This window comes from Elephantulus edwardii, unplaced genomic scaffold, assembly GCF_000299155.1.
Source record: "Elephantulus edwardii isolate Elephantulus edwardi_28Jun2011 unplaced genomic scaffold, EleEdw1.0 scaffold00011, whole genome shotgun sequence".
Classification (NCBI taxonomy): domain Eukaryota; kingdom Metazoa; phylum Chordata; class Mammalia; order Macroscelidea; family Macroscelididae; genus Elephantulus; species Elephantulus edwardii.
In genome coordinates, this window is record NW_006399761.1 from 5,375,567 (window position 1) to 5,401,076 (window position 25,510).

The 25,510-nt window shown below is 38.4% G+C and overlaps 1 protein-coding gene across 1 annotated transcript in view; it reads right to left on the reverse strand.

Moving 5' to 3' along the window:
* FBXO11 (F-box protein 11) overlaps positions 1–25,510 on the reverse strand; it is a 29,579-nt gene that overhangs the window by 1,410 nt on the left and 2,659 nt on the right. Inside the window, exons 6-21 of the mRNA XM_006880902.1 lie at positions 25,346–25,478; positions 21,973–22,079; positions 21,775–21,886; positions 20,589–20,695; positions 20,370–20,507; positions 11,427–11,644; positions 10,535–10,620; positions 9,690–9,784; positions 8,264–8,386; positions 8,089–8,174; positions 4,707–4,783; positions 4,475–4,618; positions 1,975–2,085; positions 1,224–1,331; positions 772–880; positions 3–101 (exon numbers count right to left, since the gene is read on the reverse strand). Of these exons, the coding sequence (XP_006880964.1) occupies positions 3–101; positions 772–880; positions 1,224–1,331; positions 1,975–2,085; positions 4,475–4,618; positions 4,707–4,783; positions 8,089–8,174; positions 8,264–8,386; positions 9,690–9,784; positions 10,535–10,620; positions 11,427–11,644; positions 20,370–20,507; positions 20,589–20,695; positions 21,775–21,886; positions 21,973–22,079; positions 25,346–25,478 (1,853 nt within the window). The remainder of the gene's footprint in view (positions 1–2; positions 102–771; positions 881–1,223; positions 1,332–1,974; positions 2,086–4,474; positions 4,619–4,706; positions 4,784–8,088; positions 8,175–8,263; positions 8,387–9,689; positions 9,785–10,534; positions 10,621–11,426; positions 11,645–20,369; positions 20,508–20,588; positions 20,696–21,774; positions 21,887–21,972; positions 22,080–25,345; positions 25,479–25,510) is intronic.

A 25,510-nucleotide genomic window follows, 5' to 3' on the forward strand; every position in this document is an offset into this window, starting at 1 on the left:
ACCTATCATGTCTAATAAATTCTACATCATGTCCCTGATGGCACTTCTTAATGCAGTTCACACATATGGCATTTCGATCTGTGGTGTTACAAGTGTGACATCTAAAAAGAAAAAGTTTGTATTATTTTCCTAGAACGTTTATTGAAATTATTTTATAGCCTATATTAACCTTTGACTTTTTGCTTATAACAAGGACCAAAATGGGAAAATTAGGTGTGATACAGCCCGGATTAATTTTGAAGAACAGACATTTTACTAAGTGAATTTTTTCTCTTTGCAGGAAATTTACAATATATAGAAAGTTCAGACTTCTACTTTTAAGGAGTTTGGCTCCTATCAAGGTGAAAAATCGCACTGCCACTGATGGATTTAGTCACTGGGTCCCAACTGAATGACCCTCTGGGACCCAGAAGAAGGTGCCCCAGGGTTTTCAAGGCAGTAAACTTATGAGAGCAGATGGCCTCAGCTTTCATCACTGATCTTTTGGTTAGTAGCCAAAGTTCTTTAACTACTGCGCCAATGGCCTGTTTTGCTTAGAAATTTTTGAGAAAGCCATGCACTTTAAAAGGGCTGCTGCTATCACTAGTTAACTACATGCTCAAACTGGAAGTTTTCCATATTTTTGAACCTCAAGCGGACTGCTAACAAAACCCCGTAGTACTTCTACCAGCAATCAGCCCATCTCCTTGTTTAAGCCCACCCTCCCTACCAGTTTAGAGGGGGAAAATACTAATGTCCTCTTAGCAAGACTCAAATAATTAAGAACTATACCTGTAGAAATCATGCATGGGATAGCTGGTATAACTGGATATTTTATATAAACATTGGCCTCTACTAACAGCCTTTTCTATGGCATCTTGATTGTTCATTATTTTGTTATCTGTAATAAAAGAAAAAAATAAATTCTAAAGGGCAAAAACTTTTAGAATTTTAAAACATTATTGTAAAGATTATAGAATTAACCTAATAAAATAATTACTAGTTTTAAAAGGATAACCAGTGAAGCTTTTATTATAAGAAGCTGAGAATTAAAATTCATTTTCCTTATGAAAGCTATTCAATCTACCTATTTAGAGTCAACCTAATCTGTTCCAAATAATTCCTTAGGTTGGTGTCAACATAGTGATAAAGTGAATTCACTTCCTCAATAGCAAACAATGGCTCCTGATCTTTTCATGGCATATTTTATATATTTATAGGCAGAACACAGACCCCCAACATACCTTTCATTGTCACATTAACACCAGATGCTAAAAATAAGCCTCCAAATCGGTTGTTAAAAATCTGATTGCCTTCTAATGTTGCAGTTGCATGGTTTGTAATTTCAATACCTAAAGTAAAATTTACAAATGGTAGATGCATCACTTTATGGAGTTTTTAAAAGAGCAGCCCTGAAATATAACAAGCATAGTAATATCTAAAGGAACGTAAATGTTTACTTGAAATCAGTAAGAGGCAAAGTCACTTTTCATTGTTCATTTTCCTTGCTAATAAGATTGATGGTTCAAAAATTTTAGGGCATTTTTAAAAAAAAAACTTAATGTTTGTAATTCTTTGTAAACCAAGGAGGAGAGAGCGAGCCCAGCCAGTTGACACTGAAGAGAACTGGAGCCTGACGGGTACAGAGAGGAACTAGAAAGTAGTTGCTTTCTCGCTGGCAAATGGTAGTTGATCACATTTACCCAGTAGGTTTTAAAAAAACCAAACAAACAACATGGTTTGCAGTTAGCTGCCCTTTGAGTCATGGTCCTAAGGGGCCTGCTAGTGAGTTCTGAGCCCCACCCAGGGACTCCGTTAAGTACAAAGCTTCATTTATCCCAATGATTGAGTCGTTAGGGCATTGGTTCCTACAAGTCTGATATACCCTGGAAGGTCTAGACCGTGCATCGTTAAAAACACTTAAAAAGACTGAATATATTAAAACCAAACATTGCTGTCTGAAAGGAGCCACAGGTAATGAAAGAAAATACAAACCTGCAGCAAATCCATCAAATATTCTGTTTTTCCTTAAGACTGGATGACTATTAGTGCTGATGAGAACACCTGCTTGAGCATTCCTGAAAATATCATTTTCTTCAAGAAGACCTATAATAAAATATTTCTTAGATGAAGGCTAATGCATATTAACAGATTTTACTAACCTTTGGGGGTTATTTAGACTTTGGGTTGCCTATCAACTAACCTGCAAAATTCACTGTAAAAATCACTGTAAACTGTAAAATTTCTCAGCCAAAAAGAAAGTTTATTAGCAATTTTTGTTTAAATTCTAATTATTTCTAAGAACAATCAGCAAATCATTCTAGCCAATAAAGAGAAGGTTCCATGACGGCTTGACTACTCTCGACAGGGGTCAGCTCTTTCTAGAACCTCTGTGCTCTGAGTTGAGAGCCTTTATTACTGATCATTCCCTGATGAGTTCCTTTTCTCCAGAGTTTTCATCTGCTGCTTGGTTTCCCATTTCCTGAAAGGGCTGCCTGATTGTGCTACCTCCTGCTTAAGTAACTACTTCCCAGAAGTAAAACCCAACCAATCAATCTGGCAATAAAAAGCTGCCATTTCTTTGTCATACTACTGGCTCCACATTTTTCTATCCCAGATATTTTTGGCTTAATAGCCCCCATGGTGGATACTTCTGCCCTGGCTGATGCTCCCATGTCCTGATTATTCATTTTCTCTCCGTTCTCTTTCTTCTGTAAGTTATTTTATATACAATTAGGCAAAACAGGGTCTACCCCTTTTTAGTGATATGGGGACTCTGAAATTGGTCAGGAAGTGTGTGCTAGTGCTCATCACTCGTGTAAATGCAAACCCTGTGGCACAGGGAGTTCCAACTGCTTGTGGACTGGTGGACTTCAGGAAGCAGCCATCCATCGGTTCCTTTCCCCATGGAGACCATGTTCTCCCTTGCTCCTTTTAACCGTTAGATGCTAGTATTCTAGGGTCCTATTCTTGGCTCTTTACCCTGTACCTCCATCCAGTCTTGTGACTTTTTTAGACTCCCATGGTCACATTTTGTTGCGTTACGTTACCATTTTTGTTTGGTGCCCTCAAGTCAGGTACAACTACTAGTGACTTCTGGGAGCAGATGTGAATCCTATGACCACCTCTGATACACAGGACCCCACTGTAGTCCCCCAGGTGCTAAAGCTTACGTACGTTTCTTTTAGCTTAGTTTAATTACTTGTCTAATCATGACTTAGATGCTTGTAACTCACCATACTGTTTTCCACAAAAGCGTTGTTTCTCTATTACCTTATTTCAGTGGAAGGTACCATTCATTACCATCTGTTTGTCTTTCAACACCTGTATTCAATGACGACTCGGTTCTGCTGCCCCTTTATGGTCTTTAAAGTAGTTCCCTCCCTTTTCCACTCTCCAGCTATTACCTGATTCAGGCTCATTATTCTTTCTTAGGTTATTCCCGAATAGAGTCCAAACTCTTTATGTCCTGCCTCACTTTCTAGTAGTCCCTTTGCCGTACTACACAGCTTTGTTCTCTGGAGACCTTAGTTTACAGTGTACTCCACTACCAGACTCGACATTTTGTCTGCAGTACTGTTTTAGTACTACTGCATCACACAGTGCTTGGTTCAGAGATGCAGAACCAGTATGAGGGGGAAAAGCTGAAGCGTGTACTCAAATGTGGTGTTAATTCTGGAAACATCCTTCTACTCTGACCACTCAACACCCACCTGTTTTTAAACACACAGCTTAAGTTACTCCATGATCTTTCTCTCTACCTTGCAAAGATTCCTACTACAGGTATATCACATTATAGAAATAATTAAGAATCCGAGTCCCTATATGTCGCCAATGAATTATCACTGCTCATTTTTAGTAAACTCTGTTGATTGGACCGTGTATCATTGTGACAGCTAGTTACAATTTGCATAAGATGTATACAAAATTGGATTATTGTAATTTTAGGGCTAGTGATCAGTTTGCATTCATTCATTCATTCAGTCATCTTTCCTGATCTGTCTTTATGAACAACCATTTGACAAGAGGCAGAGACTCTGAAACTTATGCTTCAATGCAGTATGAGCTGACCTCTGCGGACAGGAATCTCGGCACGTTGGCTTCACTATGCCATACTCAGCTGTACACTGGTGGGAAATCAGTACTTGTCTACTACAGACATTTCCCTAGATTTACACACCTACTTCTACTAGCTGACTTTGAAGTTTATGACAACCATAACAACATTCTGAGTAATAAAAGGTCAAGAGAGGATGTAGACAAAGTTTGCTACCATAAAAAGCTTTACTGACAAACGGCAATTCAAAGTGACTATAAAAGGAAAAAGAGTTCTGTAAACTTTAACTCTAGGCACTAGTCTCTTAAACCATCTCAAGAATTAAGAAAAAGAGATCCACTCATTTATAAAATCAGTTGGCAGGGTCACAGATCTTTAAAGATATGGAAGAATAATTATTTACGGGATTTTTCACTATTGCAAGCTTGACAACAATACCTCGACCCCCATTAAATATACAGATGCCGCCATCTCTTCCGTCATGGATTTTATTTCTCCTCAGTGTAGGATTACTATCTGTCTTAATCCAGACTCCAGCCATAGCATTGTCAAATATTTCATTGTCTTCTATACAGCCCAGACCTGCAAATGTAAAAATTTAGGTTACGGTATTTAGAAGGTCCATTTCCATTATCCATTAACAGTATAAGACAGATGAAATGAAACATACCAGAATTATAAACTAGAATTCCACCATTCTGTCCTCCCCAGATTTTGTTGCGTCTAATTTTGGGGTTGCTTCCAGTTCTGTGATAAACGAAAATCATGTCATTTTAGTTACTTCTATACACATTTCCCATGTTGCATGAGGTAATAAGAATTAAACGGTTACCTACAAGAGGCACACTGCAGAGTGAAATTGTGCAACAATCAATGACTACATTTTTTAAAGAAATGAACTAGGGGAAGGGAAGAGGGAGGACAATGTACAACAACGAATGAGTGAAAATCCAATTTTTCTATAGACTTTTCTTAAATAATTTATTAAAACAAGAAAAAAAAACCCATTAAAAAAAAATCTGGGGGATTAGTTCCAAGACCCACAGTGGCTACCAAATTTTTTTGATGCTTAAGTCCTTTACATAAAATGACAGTATTTGTACACAACTTGAGCACATTTTCTTATATAGACTTAAAATAATCTAGAGTACTCATAATACCTAAACCCATTTCCACAGACTGTCTTCTGACTCATGGTGACCTTTCATTACATTCTGAAGGTATTAGCTTTTCAATGATAACACTCATGCACATTTTGTTATATAAAATTATTTACAATGTGTGATCCACTCCTTACTGTATCTTTCCTTTCAAACCCTCATCCAATTTACTATCTATTTATTTCCTATTTCTTCCAAGAGAGGATTTGTCTATTCTGACAGTTTCTGTACAACCACACTGGCCATGCTACAATGTAAAAGTATCAGTCCTTTGTTGGTCGTGTCTGTATCAAATACCCAGCCTTCTTATTCATACAAGGCGACTCAAAATACCACCTGATGGCTTGAGTCACAAGCACTTTAGCCCTCAAAGTAACATTTTTAAAGTCTCTTGCAGTAGTTTTGCCAAATGCAACATGACTTCTGACTTCCTGAGTACTGTTTCCACGCACACTGATGATGAATTCAAATAAAATGAAACCCTCGGTAAGTTGAATCTTTTTCCCGTTTATCATGCTGCTGTTCATTGGTCCAGAAGTGAAGATTTTATGACAAGGTGTAATCCCCACTGAAGGCTGCAGTCTTCAGCAACCTGTCTTTCAATCTTGATGCATTCCTCTCCCTCTAGTTTCCTGGATTATTTGCTCAGCATACATATTTTAAGGGTGGGGTGGGACCGTGACACGCATCCTTCCTGATCTGCAGTCACGTAGCTGGCCCCTGTTCTTGAATGACTGCCCTGTGGTCTGTGTGGCAGTTTCACATGAGCATCCGTTAGGTGTTTGGCAACCCTCTGCCATGCTCCCTGTAAACTGGTACCCACACTGTCTGCCTTTGCATAGAGAATAAAACCCAGGGAAGTATTGTTCTGGTTGTCTCGGCTTTTAACCCGATCCATCTGACATAAGCGACTATACTTGTTCCCTATCTTCTTATAAATTCAGCTTAAAATTCTGGCAATTCTATGTTGATGCACTTTTGTTACCCTTGTAAAATTATCGCCCAGGAATTAATTTTATTTGTGCGTGATATTAATGATACTGCACCCACATTCCAAAGGATCCCTTTTCTTTGTAATAAGCACAAGAATGGATCCCTTCCCATCAGCTGGTCAGACTGAAAAATTTCTTGGCATATATGAATTCTTCCAGTGTGGTAGCCATCGTGTGTCAATAGTCTGTCAGTCCCGGAAGTCCTGTTTCCCACTTGTGTCCTCAATGCAGCCTGGACTTGTTCCTTCAAGACCACTGGACTTCCTCCTGAAATGGTTGAATACCAACCAATTCTTTGAGTTTCTTTTGATGCATCCTGCATCATTCAATATTTTGCCAGTAAAATTCTTCACTACTGTAACTCCAGGTTTGATTTTTTTTTAATTTTCTTCTATCTTCTTTAGAGCTTATTCTTTTGGTTTTCTAACTCTAAGTCTTTGCAAGTTTCCTTCTATTACTTTACTTTGCATTCAGAACCTTCCTGTTAATTAACACTACAGTCTCCTATGAGTCCTTTAATAGAACCTTCTTCATTTACATGACTACCGTATTATTCTCCTTTTGTAAAATGAAAGACTGACTCATATGATCACAGGAATATTAGTTTCTAAAAAACTGTTTAAATACAGTAAAGAATATAAAATATTAATGATACAGAAACTATTAAAAACTTGCTATGTGTTAGAGAGCTGGACAATAAACTAGGGAGGATATAGGGAGAACTGATGCCTTTGAGCTGTGGTGTTGGAAGAGGGTATTGAATGACTGCTAAGAAAATGAACAAGTTCATCCTGGAGAGGGTTAAACCGGGCTGCTTCTTGGAGGCAAGGATTCTGAAGCTTCGTCTGACATATTTTGGACATGTTGCAAGAAGGGACTACTTCCTGGAGAGGGATGTCACACTTGGGAGGATGGAGGGAGAGGAGACCCTCTATGAGGTGGATTGATTCAGTGAATGGGGTAATCGAGGTAGGTGTGTTGCAGACAGTGAGATTTGCACAGGCTCGAGCAGGGTTTTAGGGCTCTTGTACATAGGGTTGCTATTGGAGTCGCAGGCGACTCGGCAGCACATAACAACTTAAAAACTAACATTCCTGTTTAGAGTGCTTGCAATATGCCAGGCATAACACAAATATTTTTTCATAGACTTTTTTTTCTGAAACAACAGATTCCTCCAGCAAAGCCCTGGTAGTTACAGTGGTTAAGCACTTTGCTAAAGGGATGGTGGTCCACATTCTGCAGCCATTCATTCCTCAGGAGGAAGATGTGGGTGGTTTGCTTTTAGACAGATTCCAGCTTTAGAGACACACTGGGGCAGTTCTAGTCTGTCTTTTAGGGTTACTATGAATTAGAATCCACACAATGGCAAAGGTTTTGTTTAGTCTTACAATTCAAAGAACCTGTGAACTGCAAGACTGATCGTTAAAACCCAACCAATGACTGTGAGGAAATAGAACTGGTGATCTGTCTCATAAAAATGTTGCTATTGTTAGGTACTCTCGCGTTGACTCTGATTTTTAATAGCAACCCCATGTACAAAAGAATAAACTCCTGGCCAATTATAACCCAGCAAAGCCTGGGGTGCAGTGCGACTCACAGCCAGACTCAGAAGCCTGCCACAAGTAGGGCACCTAACACACAATGCAGAGAGGATCCACTCTCCAAATACAGCAAAGCACAAGAACAGCTGATGTGATGCTCACAGGGGACGACAGAACAGTGGAAATAAGTTCTTATGGAATAGGTTCCACAGGCTGCTGTCCTCACATAGTCTACGGAAAGCGATACAATGATGAGTTAAGACTGTGATGGAGATTAAAAATTAAACAGGAAAATGTCTTCTACATACCCCTTAGACCCAACTTCCTCCCAAAAGAAAGGTGAATGTGAAAATGTTTACCTTATCTGCACCCCCGAATACATATGATTATATATATCATTGTCTTCTAGCACGCCATGTCCATTGTCATAAAAATAAACACCAACCTAAAATAAGAAAAAAAAATTTGACAGAGTGTTTAAAACAAAAAAAAACAACCCAACATATTTCCCTCCAAGAACCAAAGGCCACCCACCTGCTTGCCACTGTGTATCCTGTTTCTTCTGAGCACTGGGGTGCTGCCCGTTGTCACCCAGACACCAGCCAGAGTGTTACTATAGACTTCATTCTCTTCTATTACTCCTTGTCCTTTTTCATGCTAAATACAAGTTAAACTAGTTACAATGTATTTCCTTAAGCATAGTTACCAGAAAATAAATCAATTACCAAAAACTCATCTGGGTTTGGATGCACTGACCCCATGCTGTCTGTGCTGTGTGGCCTCAGGTTTCATTTTCCTAATTTCTATACTCAGTGTGGTTTATCTTCAAATACATTTACAGCTAGTTACAGAAGTGTTAACATTTCATTTAAAAAAAAAATCTGGGGAGCTCTGGTGGCCTAGTGGCAAGGAGCTGCAACTACAATCCCACAGGCACACGGTTCGAATCCACCAGATGCTCTGCCGGGAAAAGGAGGAACAATCTCCTCCTGTACCAGTCAGATCTGATTTGACGGTACACACTCACAAAACAAAAAAAAAAGAAAATCTATTTTATCCTAAGATACACAGCAAACTGAGGATTTCTTTCACTAGATTAAATCACTTAAACGTGGCGAGGTCATAGGTTACCAAAATTTTTATTTTTGTGGCCACCAGAGCTCAAGATCTCTTAAGACAAAATCATTCACAATGCAAAAATGAGAACGAGACCTGGCACAATACAAGTTTCAGAATGTCCTATTATTTATTTGAGTAGGTTCTAACAGTCCCACAGACCATGGTGACAAACGATACAGGAAAATATACACGTTCTAAAACTATGTACCAAGACACTCAATTATAAGCAACATAAATTCAGATAAATACTTGGCTTGTTTTAGGAGATAAAAGCATACAAAATCTACTATCAGTACTTATAGATATGATATGGGCTCTTTGGTGGCCTAGTGGCAAGAAGCTGCACTGTAAGCCTGAAGGCAAGTGGTTTGAGGCCACCAGCTGCTCCATGAGAGAAGGACAGGCAATCTCCTCCCATGCGATTAACTGCCTATGAAAACCCGCTGGAGGGTCAACTATGGGTTGGTTCAGACTTGATGGTACACACAACAACAACAACCGTGGTTAAGAGTTTTACTTAATAATTTTGAAAAATTATTACATAGCAGTCTTGCTATTAGCAAAATTCTAGTTTAACAACTAGATTTTAACTCAGATTTTTTAAGGAGTTAAACCCGTATTGCCAATAACTTCATAATTAAAAACATTAATAATAAAAAGGTCTATCTCCTGTTCTCTAGATTCATATGCTGAGTGAGAGAATAAGAATCTCACTTCCTGCTTAAATTTCAAGAACAGTTCATGTGGCCTGCCCACCTGCCTGCAGGTAGGCATGACCCTCCCTCCCCGCTTCCCCCTGGCTTAGGGACATGTGGTTTCAGACCTGCACTCATTTACTTACCACGTAAATCCCACCATGCTGGCCATCGTGAATTTTGTTATGTCGAACAATTGGACAACTGTTTGTCCTAATTTGAATGCCTGCCAATGCATTGCCTATTTGAAGAGGAAAATTACAATGTCAACATTTGGAGCCTAGTACCATATGGCATGTTACATTTGTTATTAGTTAAAATTCACAAGCATTACAAGACAAAAATAAGGGAACGAGAAGTTTCTATAATGCAAATGGCTGCAGGTAGTACAGCAGAGCTGAGAACGGAGACTCTGGCAGCAGGTCATCTACCAAGATTTCTACTCCGCAGGTCTATGTAGTGCCTGTGTGTCCTGAAGAAGTTACTTAACCTCTCTCCTGATCAGTGAGTGGGGAAGACTTGGCAGGATCTGTCTCAGCAGGGTGGTATGTAGATTATAAAATTCCAGTTTAAGGAAATAATGAACCAGGAAGTCAGAATAGTAGGGGCTCAATAAGCTATAGAAGTATCCAGGTAAATGTTCCCAGGAGCGAAAGCCAAGGGACATACTGGTGTTCGGGCCCATAAACATCTAATACTTTTTTGCTCACGTATTTAATAAGGACTCGATAATACAAAAGCTTTAATGAGGAATACGTACTTTTCTTCTCTGAAGAGTATTAAAAAAAGTAACTACCACGGAAGAAATTTACTAATAATGAAACAGTGGAATGAATATAAGAAAACTAGAGTAGGTATCACAGAATAGTATTTACTGATAATTTTAAGAAATGAGATAAATTCTCCTACATGGATAGGTTCGAAGGGCCCCATTCTGACAATAAGAGAGAAGCTAGTTTCTAAAATATTATAAACAAAACCATTTGCTTACCATAAATGTCATTTCCTTCGATAAGGCCTCTTCCGTCACCAAAGATGTAAACGCCACCTTGATTTCCATTAAATATGGAATTACCTCTATAATAATGTAAAAGAAGAATAATAGTAAGAAGTATCTATTCAACAAAGCTTGCTTATTTTATACAATTGTAAGGGCATTCATGGTTATATAAACTTGGACAAATTATTTAACTTCTTTGGGCTCTATTTGCTAATCTGTAAAATGAAGGACACACAGTAGATGATTTCTAAGTTTCCTTCCAGTTCTTAGACCTATGGCTTTGGGAAAATCTATTACTAGAGGGGGCAAAAGCATTATTAATAATTCTCTTCAAAACAGCAAATATATTTAAAAGAAAATTCTTACTGATCTAAAAACACTGGAAAATATATAATCTTTTTTATAAAGGAAGAGGAAGAAACATTTGGCAATTAAATACATTTAGTTTTTAAGACTAGATCTATTTGTTTTCTTTCTTTGGCCAGAGGAGACCGTAGGAACTATTTAAGAAAGTGAAAACTTGAAGTACAGTTTTTTACAATCTTGTTCCCTCTGCCCAGGCATCTCTAACTGCTGACTCTCAGGAAAAGAGCATTCAGGCTCCTGGCAAAGGATCACATCTGTTTACTCATCTATTAAGCACTCTGATGAATTTAAAACAAAAGTCACAGCATTTGAAAGTATCCATAAAACTATACAACCAAAAGGTTAGATAAAAAATATAATAACTGTACTTATTCAGATGTATGGTAAAATCTATTTTACAGATGGAGGAACCCAGGAAAAACTTCTAAGAGTTTAAGCTAGGTATTTTGTCTTTCCTTATAACACAAAACCAAGTGTGTGTGTGGGGGGATCTCTAAGCCGAATTACATATAAATACCTTATTGTGGGGTCACTATTTGAGGTAATCCATACACCTGCAAAGTTGTTTGCATAGATTTTGTTTTCTATAAATTGTCCTCTTCCTTTTTCATGAACATATATTCCTCCAGTCTGCCCATGGTGAATTTCACATCGAACCACTGTGGGGTTAGCATAGGCTTTTACTTCAAAGCCTGCTATCCTGTTTCTGTGTATGTTGCAACTCTCAAAGTAACCCTGAAAAATAAAGAATTCAATCACTTGGGCACATTCCACTTTGCAAAAACAAATCTTAAATTCTTTTCTCCTATCCCAATATACCTAAAAATTAAGTACCAGAAATACTGAAGAATAAGGACTCATATAGTTTAGTAAAACAAAGACAGGCACTTGTGGTGAAGTCAAAATTCTCCCCTTTTAAGAGGGAGACATGCACTTCATTCTTGCCAACGCAGGACTGCACAGCTCCCACTCATCCGTCCAGGCAAAGAGATGAGGAAGAAAGGCCTGACCATCTGCCTCTGAAAATATGACAAGTGGAAATGCTATGGATTCTAACAGTCTCACTGACAACCCATCACGGATGAGACATGGAAACTTGCCGTCTCATTCTGTTGAGAGCAAGTGTTGAAACAGCAACTACCAACAACAAAAATCAACCAACCAGCCAGAGATCCTCAGAAAGTCTGAGCAAATTCAAAGCCAGGAAAGAATAGAGAGATCTATCCAATTTATCCAAGTCAATAATGAGAAAATGTTCATCTCAGAGCAGTATTTGGAGATTGGCTAAGTCAAATAATCTTGCAGACTTAAATTCACGCTATAGATATACTATGATCATAAAAGAAAAATCTTAAAAGACTGTATTAAGTATAATTTCAATTTTACTTAAATTAATAAAGATAAAACAATATGAGGGAGTGATTTTCTGAGTAGTAGGCCTATGGATAGGTGATTTTTATAGTTTTGACATTTTTTCCTTTAATTTTCCATAGTGAAGGCCTTCTACTTCTATAATGAGAATGACATTTATTATAACATGGATATACTGAGTCAATTAAGAAGACTAAATACTATGGGGAAAAATAACATATCTACAAAATGGCACTTTAAAAAGCTGTTTCATTTTCCTTTCTCCCTTTGAAAACAGAATGTCCTCTCTCCTTTCTTTAAATATCTCTTATGTCATGTTTATGCACTAATTCTATATTTGTTTCATCTGTTTCTACTAGAGCATTAACTCCTTAACAGGAAAGAACTATTTTAACCTCTGGAACACTGACATACACGCATGCAAGCATTCAAATAGGATTTGCTGAGCTTTTCTTCACAGGTATGAGAGGTTTAAAATGGGATATAATGTCAAACAGTTAATTTCTTAAGAACATTGAGAAGACCATTCAGGGAGCCGTGAGCGGTTAACCTAAAGGCCAAGTCTCCCTGGTGAATCAGATCCACCAGCAGCCCCTCAGGAGACAGAAAAGGCAGACTCCTGTGGAATTCATGGCCTCAGAAAACCTGTGGCAGGGCCAGCTACGAGACAGTCCCAACTCAACAGCAATGACTTTGAGTTTTTTAAAAAGAACATTCAAAATTTTTCAAGTATACTCTACAAATGTAAATTATCTATAAATTGAGTAACTGAAAGAAAAATCCAAGAACAGTGTTCAGGTTTCATATTTCACAACTGTAAATTATCTATAAACTACGTATCTACATGTGTATTAATTTCTTTTTTTTAAAATCAAAGAATTACATAAAATGGAATAGCATTTTCAAACACAAAATTTTTCCTTCTTGGCTTTTATACCAAACAAAAAAGTGAAATGTATATAGAATATAATGACAAAACTGATCATTAAAGAAACAAACCATGAAAAAAGGCTGGATGAAAAGATCTTAATGTTTCGATCAGAAGAGAGCACCGTAATGTTGCTAGCCACCAGCAGGGAGCCTAGTCCTTGGTTTCTGCCTGAGGATCTGGGGATGACTGTACTGAGTACACAAAATTTCGCTTCACTTCTTCTCCACATGGGGGTGAGCTGCCCTAAAGCAGTGTGCCTTCTGTAACTCGCCGAACACCACGGTGACCAAGTGGGAACCAAATCTGAGTTAAATAGACTCATTTGACTCTTATTCTAAACTATGTCCTTCACGTTAACCTTTAGGAAAAGTAGAGGTGATATGTGTGCCCCCTCATGCCAGTTCCTGGATTTATTTTTCATTTGTTCAGGCACAGGACAGGTAACAGGTGAGCTCTGAACCAGGCTCCCTTAAAGGTTTCACTCCCTGACAGCTACTGTCAGATCCTACTATGTTAAACATTACACAGCCTGGAAGTGCCCTTTCCTATACAGGAGACTAAGCAGCATTCAGAGGCAAGGGATACTTGTCCTGTTTTCATTATTTTGTACAGTTCTGAGTTAGGGCCGCAAATCTGTTGAGGTGTCCCCTCCTCTCTTTATTTCACCACTTGCAAGTTTTCAGCTATTCTTCTGATCTATCTTTTTTTTTCTCTTTACAGTGACACGCATCAGTTTTAGGTATTCTCTATGGAATTTTTATTATGTATGGAAGGGGAAGATTTAGCTCTCTTATCTATCTTCCACTTTATGTACTTGTGTATTTTATCAATCTGTACAATTCAGTTACATCATAATCTGTTAGAACAGAGTGCTGTTCAGAGCTGTCCTATGGAAATATTTCCATATATTCTTTGCTGTACAATGTTTTTAATCCTTGAAGTTAGTATCTTTTTTTTCTTTCCTTAGTTTTCTAGCAATCATACTATTCAAATCTGCTGTCAATTTATTAAATCATCTCTTAATATACTCAATTCATACAGTTTATCAATTTAAGAAGTTCTGGTACCGACAGAGAGGTTAAAATGTTCGGCAGCCATTGAAAGAATGGTTGGTCAAATTAGCAGGCCACTCTGTGGAGGAAGATGAGGCAGTCTGTTTCCACAAAGATCCACAGCCTTGGAAACCCTGCAAGGCATTTCTACTCTGCACTGTGTGATCGCTGTGACTCAGAATCAACTAGATGACAGGAGGTTTGATTTTTAGGTTTACCAATTTATCTTCCTGCATAAAAAGAAGCTTTATAACCTTTTTCAATCTAAGCTGGTTGCCTGAATCACAGGTATCAATCACTTAATCAATTTAGGTTAAGGATTTAGAATGTTCCTACTTTGAACAAAGCTGGAGTTTCCAACACATGCGAGACACACACACACACAGAGTATTACAGCAGTGACTTTATTATATGCAGAAAGGTCACGGAGTGCCTTAGGGTTTTATAATGGGTTAAAGGGTTCCAGGTTCTGAAGTAGCTAAAAAATAGCATTTTAATAGAATGCAAGTATTCTGCTAAGCTATCCCTCCAGTGTGAAATAGTATGATAATGCAGAGTTATGAATAGAATTTAGCCGCGTGCATGCACTCACACACGTGCGCACACACAATCCCAAAGGGATGAGCACTGTACGTAATCTACGTGAAAAGAGATTATGAAAGGACCGATTTAACTGCCTTGAGATAGCAGCCTGTGAAGAGCTTCCACTATTTTGAGAAGCTTGTCAATGTCTCACGACAAGCTTTTTAAAATCTCTGCAATTCATATTACTGTAAATTCTTGAAAATTATCCTTCTAGTAACAGTTAGGACCCTAATACTAAGGTAACAATAAAAACTTACGACTAAATACTTATTTTATATTTTCTGGAGACAAAGTCTTTTCCTAAATATGGAAAAAAGGTACACATCTTTGTCTTTCAAAAGTCCAAATAAACAAAAAAAGGAATAAAAAATATAAAGAAAAAAACAGTGCCTTTAATGAAATAAACTTCACAACTCCAAATGGCAATCACTAAAACACCAATTACTACACAATTTCCATGGTGATGTTACTAGACCTTTATCAAGGCAGTTTACCCGAGTAGCTGAAAGTCCTAAAAACAGTTTATTTGTAGTATTTCTAAGGAATCACTCAGAAACAGAAGTAAATATGAAAGAGAAAATATATTCATGCACAATTTATTTCATTAGAAACTAAGTTACCTATTAGGGAAACTTAGTCCAGAGCAATTTCCTACCTCTGAAAACCCACTGGAGGGTCACCTGCGGTTGGCTCTGAGTTGACAGTACACAAGCGCCCAAAACCCATGGGAGATTTCTCCGATTTTAGCATAGAGAAATGTCCCCTCCAGCACTGTAGCCCGAGTGTCAGTGTGTGAACTACCTGCGGTGTCTTACGGGCAAAACAGAGTGAGGAACTAGAATAAAGTTTGACACATTTTCCCGACAAGATGGCACGACACTGCTGTGACAGTTTCAGTTCATTTTCTAAAACTAATACTCTGCAGTAGACTGACTATTAACAAACAAAGAAAATAAACTGAGGAACTATGAACACAGATAGCAAATGTGACAGTACTGGAATTATTCTTACTTTTTAAGAGTGAGGCTAGCATTGTGCTTAGGTGACTATAAAACCCCAAAACTACCCAAAACCAACAGCAAGTAAAAAGAAAGAATTCTCATCTTTTAATGATATAGATAAATGATACAGGAATTTGTGTCAAAATAAGTCAGAGTACAGAAGTGAGTAAAAATGCTTAAGAGAAATCACAGAGGAAATAAAACTGATTATGAATGGATAATTATTTAAGATGGGTGATGGGCACATAAGGATGTATTCTTCCCACCCCCACAATTGCACAGGTTAGGAAAATTTCATTTTAAAATTAGAAGTAAAAATCAATTAAAAAAAACCTGAAAAACCCATCCCAATTTGGAAGAAAAACAGCAACAAAAACCATGTAAAACTGTGGACATACAGTAATGGATCACAGACAGATTTGAGGAAAGCAACATAACTTAAAGAACACAGTAACATAAGCAACAGAAAAGAAAGACAAGTTTAAAAAGAAAAAGAGAATAGAAAAATATTAAAAATAAAATCAAGCATTAATATTTGGATATTGAAATACAAACGTAAATAAAGAAAGAAGAAAAAGTAAGAGCGAGTTCATCTGTACTCATACCAGAAAAATATCTACAGAACAAGTATCTACAGATATTTGTAGAACAGTGTCTAAAATAACCAAATTTGTAAAGCAGCCTAGTTAAAAGGACACCAACTGGCATTATTAAGTGGCAAGAACTCAATCTATATTATCCATAAATCCATATAGGAATGGAGAAATGATGATAAAATCTTAGCAGTAAGTAAAGTTTCATAAATCTTTACAAAAGGATATGAAGGAAGGAAGTGAGCTCTGATGACCTAGTGGTAAGAACAGCACTGCCGACACAAAGGTATATGGTCTGAATCTACCAGCTGCTTTGCAAAAGTAAGATAAAGATAGGCAATGTCTTTCTAAGCAATTAATTTTCTCTGAAAACCCATTAAAATGTGAGCTATGGGTCGGTTCTGACTTGATGGTGTACAAGTATCTGTTGTATGCTTGCCACAGTTTTTATTAACCACAATTCACTGCTACGGAGTTGGAAATGCCTCATAGTTGACCCTGCGGCAAGTTTCAGAAGGCTGTAAATGGCACAGGCTGAGAGGGACCCCCTTTCTCCTGAAGAGCCACAGGAGGACGCAAACCGTAAGAGGTACTGTCTTTGGGTTGGCAGTTCAACCGTCCATGGCCTACGCCACTAGAGGGGGACTCAAAGTTCAAGCATGCCATTCACAACATCAAGACAAACTCTGGAGTCTTATCCTTAAACAATTCTAAAAGGATCTTTTCTACTGGGCCTTTCCAACATTTCTCATTAAACGTGTTTACAAATTCATTTACTTTCTCTAAAATAAAATAAAAAAAATAAATAAACATATGAAATCTTTTCAGAAGACTAGGTATAATGTTGTTAGATGCCATCAAATCATTCTAACACGGTGTCCCCATGAAGAAAGCCCTCCTGGTTCCAGCCATCCTAGAAATCACTGCTATGTGTGAATCCCCGTTAGGTCAACGTGTCACTCAAGACCATCCTACTGAGGGTCTTCCTCGGTTTATCCAATCATCTACTTTCCTTTAAGGAAGTTAAAAATCTGGATTCTAGGTAGATCATGGACAAGGGAGGAAGAAAGACAATTTCCAAGAACAATAAATAGGAATACATGAACAGACAGAACAACTAGTTTAAATAATTATTCTTATACTCTTTGAAGTTTTATATAAAGCAAAGACAGGCAGACAGAGGTATCCTTAGGGACAGCAACCTATCAATCAAAACTTCCCAACACAAGACAAGCCAAAAGACTACTTGGTGATGGAAAAATAGTTCACCAAAGAGCTTTTCAAGACTGTGCCACAGTCCTACAACAGACATAACAGATGTGTGTTTTCTCCTATTCTCGTACAAATCACACCTACAAATAACTTCATTAGACTTTAAGGGACATATTTTTCTACAACATTGCCTACAGCTATTTTTAAAAAATGGTATAAAATGCCTAAGCCTAAATTTATCGGGGGAGGAAAAAACCCTTAAAAAAAAACACCAAAAAACACACCACACCCACTTGCACCAGTCAGAGCTCATGATGAGGAACACATTACTTTAAACGACCATCACTTGGGGTGTCAAAAAGTAATGAACTCGCACTCAAGTTAAAAATATCACAGTACTGCAAATGATGTGCAACTCAAGGGCACAGCTTAAAGGTAAGGCAAGAGATGACACACTGGCATAGTATACAGTCCCTACACAACAAATAACAGGCAGAGAAAATACAGCCAGTGACTAAAAATCTTTTTAATGCCTGTGATTATCCAGTCTTTTTTTCATGTCAATATGTCTGAAACTCTATCGGTACCTTTACTTTTACCAATTAAAAAAGAAAACAACAACAGACACAACCATTTGTCCTAAAGTAAAATACAGCTTAAAAAAAACCCACAAAAAACCAACCAAAAAACACCCCACGAACAGGGTTTTTTTTTTCCTGAGGTATCTTTGCATTTTCAACACTTCTCATTAACTGTCTGCTCACACAAGGACTCCCTTTATCAATTCAGCATGCCTTAAGCAATGCTTCTGTATCACCTGTAGGCCATCCTCTGGCTGGCTCAACCTGTTCACAAACTAAACATGCCAGTTATGAGCATTAGCGTTATGAAAATCTGGATGTTCTCTGAGCTGTACACTGGGCAGATCTTCAAGACCACACAGCTCCATGCCTTTGCCCAGGTTCCTCCAGTCCTCCCATCATCAGAACTGAGCCGTGTCTGCAACCAAATGTCAAGTTCCTGGCTCCAGCTGGAAAAAGTCGAGCGCTCACCTCTACTCTGCTCTCCTAGCTACTGGCCCAGTAATAGTCTCACTTCCTCAGATTATAAAGGACTGGCTAATATGATTAACTGGCTTTTGGTCTGAAAACTATTTAAGTTTAATGAGCATATGATAAAAGTATGAATATTTTCACAATGTAGTTTAGTTTCAAAAAGGGGCTCTACTTTACTTTCAGGCACAAGTAGTCACAAGAAAGATTTTCCTTCACCATTAACAGCACAGACACTTGACTAATTGGCCTGCTACCTCCACCCCCTCTCCAATTTCCAACTCCACAAAAAAAAAAAAAACACCCAAACACAAATGTTGCTAATGCTGTACTAGGACTAGAAGACTACCCCAAATAAAGACAAGACACTAAATCAAAAGCCTATCGGTAGAGACAGAATAGTATTTTGAAGTCAAGAACCATGAAAAATTAAAATTAGTATTTAAAACACAGTGTTACTTGCAAGAATACTTAAAGTAACCACAGTCTAACAGAGAACCGCTATTTTATAGTCTATTACAGGGACCGCTGGCTGGTGGCCTAGTAGGTGCAGTGTTACACTGCTAATCCAAAGACCAAGTTCTCCAGTGGTTCGAAACCACTAGAGGCTCCAGTGGAGAAAGATGGGCGATCTCCTCTTGTGTGATTTACAGAAACATGATGGAGGGCCAGCTAGGAGTTGGTCCTCACTCAAGAGCAGTGAGTGAGAGGAAGAACTCCATGAAGAAATCATTTTAGAAATATGATTATAAAATATGATTGCTACCTCTGTTCTCATGAGCCCGAGTGGATCATCTCAGGCTGCAGCTGAAAGGCTGGGGAGTGGGTAGTTTGAACTTACCAGCTGCTTTCTGAGAGAAGGGTGGGCACTCTCCTGCCCACAGGCCTACGACCTAAGAAACCTGGTGGAGGGTTCCTGAGAGTTGGAGCAGGCTCTACAGCAATGGTTTCTATACACGACTGCTGGCGGTCAGAAGTGACTGGCTGACAGTGCGGTTCTAATCTCTCTTAAAGGAGCCCTGGTGGTACAATGATCAGAGGACGTGGCCACTAACCAAAAGGTCTGCCCCCATCAGTGACTCCTGCTCTAAGGAAGATGTGGCAATCTGTACGCATCAAGATCGGCAGCCTACTGAACATGCAGGAGCAGCTCAGCACAACTGCTAGGCATAAAAATTGACTCTATTAAAATGTGGTTTCACTACCCAAGTTCTGCTAGTTTAAAAAAAAAAAAGTAATGATGAGAGCATCAGTTCTCAAGTGCAGGTCACTACTGCACATTCAGTATGGTGTTTCCAAAACATTCAGATCCACGGCCACATCCTTGGAAATGTATTATGTCTGGGGCAGAATATAGAAATCTTCATTTTAGAAAAGATGCTGAGTGATCTGTATGCACATTTATGTTTGAGAACTACTGGATTAAACCTTACACCTCTCAAAGATCATAGTGACTTCTAACAATCCCATCTTTTCTAAATAGATATGTTAGACAAACATTTTTACCGAGAAAAATATTAGACTTTTATTTTAAACTATAATGGTGAAGTGGACTTTCCTTTTCAATTTAGATAAGTGAGTGGAGTGATAGGAAACCATCGCAGAAGCGTATTTGAAATTTAACCAAATGTCAGTGTTTCTGAGTAAACATAAATGTTCTTACCATGCCATGATCAAATGTGAACACACCAACGTCTCGTCCATGATGAATATGATTCCGTCTAATGATGGGGTTTCCATGATTTTTAACCCAAATCCCAGCTAAAGCATTATTGGAAATTTCATTATCCTCATATATTCCCTACAATAATTATTCAGAAATAAAAATTAGAAGGGTTTTAAAAAGTAAAAAGGGAAAACAAGAAATAAAATTAAAAAATACCTGTGCATGATCTGTGATATAAAGTCCAACATTTTCACAGTCACTGATGTTACAGTGCTTGATGGTGGGACAGGCTCCTTGACCACTAACACACACTGCAGAACCAACTATAAAAACAAAACAAAACCACAAAACAAAAACAACTCTCTGAAAACTGAGCAATATGTCAAGGTAAATCATAAGGTTTTCAAGGGCCCCTTATTTCAGAAGGAGATTACTAGTCTTGCTTTCCTAGAAGACGAACATGATCAATAATGTCATTTTATGTGGATCTACATCAACATCCATGGTGGCAGCAATCGACAAATCAAAAGACGTGTGCTGTCAGGATCTCTTCAAAGTGCTAAAGCAAGGGTGTCAGGGTAAAGACGAAGGTGTACCTATTGCCAGGCATGGTTATGTTCAATTGCTTCCTATGAATCTGAAAGTTGGGACAATGAGTAAAGACTGAAAAAAAAAAAAAAAAGGAAGGCTTTGAACCATGTGACTGGTGAAGAGTACTGACTACACCATGACTAGCAAGAGCAAAAAAATCCGTATTTGTTGTTACGTGCTATCCAGTCACATGGAGGAAGTGAAACCAGGGTGCTCCTCTAAGGCAAGGCTGGACATACTTTGGGGATGTTGTTCAAAAAGGGTCAACCATGCTGGGTGGGCACAAGTAGAAGGTCAGTGCAAGAGTTTCAATGAGACGGACTGAGACTACCACAGTGACCTTGAACATGGCAAAGATTGTTTCCAGGGTTCCCAAACCACAATAGACCCTCCAGTGGGCTTTCAGAGGCAGTAAACTGCATGGGAGGAGACTGGGGAAGACAATGTCCATCCTTCTCTCCTGGAGGAGCTGATGGATTCAAACAGTGTTCCTTTAGGAGAGCTCCCTTAATGGACTAGATAGCCCTTAACCACAATTAAAAAGAGAGCTCTGGTGGCAGAGTCTTTAGGCGACTGTGCTGATGTCCCAAAGGCCACGCCTCTCTGGTGGTTCCAATCCAGTGATTCTTGAGGAAAAAATAGGCAATCTCCTTCTGGAAGATTTATTACCTTAGAAACCAAATGGAAGGTCAGCTATGACTTGGTTCCAATTTGATGGCAAAAGAGAGAGAGGTGGGGGAGGGACAGAGTGAGAAAGAGATTGGGCAAGACCAGGGACTAAGTTTATCACAAGAAGAAATGAAAGACTCACCTGTACATGTACTTCGGATGATACAGTGATCAATAATAGGGCTACAGTTGACTGTTATCTCTAAGCAGTGGTGTGCATTGTGGTGCTGAGCAGATTTGTCGTCAGGGTTGAACTGAAAGTAGAAATTTTGCTTTAAATGGACAACTACTGCCTTAAATGATTTCAATATGTATTATTTTAAATCTTGTAATTTCTTACCCTTATTGTCATATATCCAACATAAGCATCTTCAGAACCTTCCATAAAAACAAAAGTTGAATCTCTAGTGTTTTCAATTATAACTTTGTCTGCTACTTTTCCAGGTGCTGTGGAGAAGATATTTTAAAGTATGTTAACCTTGATCAGACAGATGAAAGAGAACTTAAGATTATTTTTTTTTAGATTTTAATGAAAGTTTATAAAGAACTTGGATTTCCATTCATTCACTGTTGCACATTAAGATTTTTTAAAATACTATCACATGCACAATGTTGCAAGAACCTTAATGACAAACCCAGATACACAGGCATGGATGCTTCACAAGTGCAAGTCAGTGAGAGGTAGTACACCCATGAGCGAGCATTAGGTCTGACAATGGATCATGCTATGTATATACTTATGCACATTTTGAATATATCCATGTATACAGCAGAGTACACTGGGGGAAAAGGTATGAAACCTTCTTAGCCATAATTAAACAGCGTAAGGAAATGAGAACCTGGGCCTGTCAGTCCTGGAGACTGTCAAAGTCAGCTAGCATCACAGCATCCACAGAAACAACACTCTTCATTCTATCTTGGGGAGCACTGACCGGGTAAATAAAGGCTTATGAGCAGCCATTCTAAAAGACGGCTATTGGTTCCTCCCTATCCAGTGTAAAGAATGAAGAAAATCAAAGATTCATTGAAACCAACAGTTTTCAAAGGACGAATGGCCCATCTGAACCTCGACCTCCATGCCCTGAGATCCGAACTGGATGGTGTTCAGCTATCTCTACTCACCTGTCACGAAATGAGTTGTGACCACAAATAAATATGTGTCAGCACGGCTGGGTTGTTGTTAGGTGTCACTGAGTCAGGTGCAACACCTAGTGACCCTAAGCTCAAGAGATTGAAACTTGATTGTTGCAGCCACTATCTTCTTGACGGTTTTCTCTTCCTGTCTGACCCTCTACCTTTTCAAGCATGATGTCTCTGTCCAAGGACTGGCCTCTCCTGACATGTCCAAAGCATGTGAGGTCAGTCTCAGCATTTGCCTCAAAGGAGATCCCTGGCTATACTTCCCAGATAAGACTTGTTTTCCTCGGGCAGTCCACAGGATATTCAATACTCTCCACCAACACTGTAATTCAAAGGCATCAATTCTTCTCTGGTCTTCCTTATCCATTGCCAAGTTTTCACAAACAAAGGAAGCAAGTGAAAATATCATGGCTTGGAGTCAGGGTAACTGGCATCATTATGTCAAATTAAAGCCCATCTTCAGCACATTAACGAAATCATTTCTAGATGTACCTCGTTGATTTGACTGCTGCTCCCAGAAGTGCGGACTGTGATCCAAGTAAAAGTAAATGCTCATATACTCAACCTTTTTTCATTTATCATGATGTTGCTTCTCGGCCCATCTGTGAGGATATTTGTCTTCTTGATGTTAAGGTGTAATCCATATAGAAGTGTTGAGCCCTCTTCACTTTTAGTAAGCAAGGCTGTGTCGTCTGCATTTCACAGGCTGTTGAAGAGTGTTCTACCAACCTCAATGCCACATCCTTCTTCATATAATTCAGCTTCTTAACATTTGAAATGAAAAGGTATGGTGAAAAGATTCATCCCTGACACATACTTCTTCCGATTTTAATCCATACAGTATTGCCTTGTCCTGTTCAACAACTGTTGTTGGTTTGTATACTGGTTCTGTATGACTACAACTGTTTCGGAATTCCCCTTCTTCTCATCACTTACTGAGATCTGCATAGTCAATAAAACACAAGGATACCTCTTCCTGATAGTCTCTGCTTCCGGAAAAGATCTAGTTGACACCAGCCAGTGACATCTCTCATTCTACAACTTCTTCTAAATCCAACTACAATTTCGAGCAGATCTTTGTCAAAGCTTTTTCCAAATAATTTTCATAAAAATTTTACTTGGCTTAGTGGGTAAGAGTTGTGAAGCCAACCCAAAGGCAGGTGGTTCAAATCTACCAGCTGCTCTGCAGAAGACAGATAGGAAGTACCCTCCTGTGTGATATACAGCTTGTGAAAATTTGCTAGTGGCTTAGCTATGAATCGTTTTTTACTCCATGACAATGAATTTGAGATGTTTTTGTTGTTGTTTTGGTATTAATGATATTACTCAATAATTTCAACATTCTCTTAAAACAATTTTTCAGTGGACACAAATATAGACCTTCTATAAGTTGGCTAGGTAGTTCTCTTGCAAATTTCTTGGTGCAGAAAAGGAACCACATCTGAGTGAATCTGTTTGCTGAATCCCTCAACTCATATTCCAGCAATTCTTAGAGTCTTACCCACCCACCCCCCAATGCCTTCAGTGTAACGTCATTAATTCTTGATCATATGCTAATTTCTGAAATGGACTGGTGCCTGCCAATTCTTTTTGGAACAGTGACTGTGTACTTCTTCCATTTTGTTCCTGCATCATTCAATATTTTGTCCATAAGACAAAAGTACTGCCACTCCAGGCTTGACTTTGCTCTTCAATTTGACAACTGTGAGAGAGGAACTTTCCAGTTGTTAGGGCCAACTACCTGTGGTATCTCTGTTACAGAAGACGATAGCTAAGACACAAGAGAAAGTTCTGAAAGGATGGGAGAAAAAGAACAAAACTCAAAATCATCACCACTAGTCTTGCTGGCCTGATAGAAGCCAGTGGAACTGTTTAGGCTATGGCCCTCAGACACCTACAAGTCTAGAACTAAACCCATCCCCATAGATCAACATTCAGTCAAACAAAAGAAAGGCTTATATGGTAAAAATACCACCAGGAGAACAATAACACCCCTTAGATCAATCAAGCAAAGGGACCAAAAAGGCAAAGCAAAGTTCAGAAGGCAAGGAAGACAGAGAGGAGGATGAATAAAGAGGAAACAGGAGGAATAAAGAAATGAGAAGAATGTTATTACATTACGGGGACTGCAACCAATAACACGAACCAAATGTTTATCAGTTGAAGGAAAAATTAGTTTGCTCTTTAATTTTCTACTCAAATCACAAATAAAAAAGAAATATGTAACTTTTTGGGTCTTCATTATCTTTATTCCCATTTTTCCTAACCATGAAGGTATTTATCTAGGTTCAAGCGGCTTTTAAGTTTGCTAGTACCTGCTGGCCTAGTCTGTAGGGAAGGTGTACTGCTAATCCAAAAGTTCAGTCTCTCCAGTGGTTCGAATCCACTAACACTCCTCAGGAAAAAGATTGGCAATCTCCTTCAGGACAATGTAAAGCTTCAGAAACCCACTCTTGGGTCAGCTATGAGTTGGTTCCAACTCGACAGCAATGGGTGAGTATTAAAATAACCCACCATGTAAAGCAAATATAGGTAAAATGTTAAAATTCTAATGATAATGAATTATAAAATACCTGCACCAATCATGGTGATTGGCGATTCAATATATATCCATTCATCAGTATATATTCCAGAATGAACAAAGATAAGTCCATCAAAATGAGCTTCTTGAACCCCACCAAGGGCATCTTCAATGGTATCGTAATACTAAGGGAGAAGGAAAAAAGTGTCAGTACAGA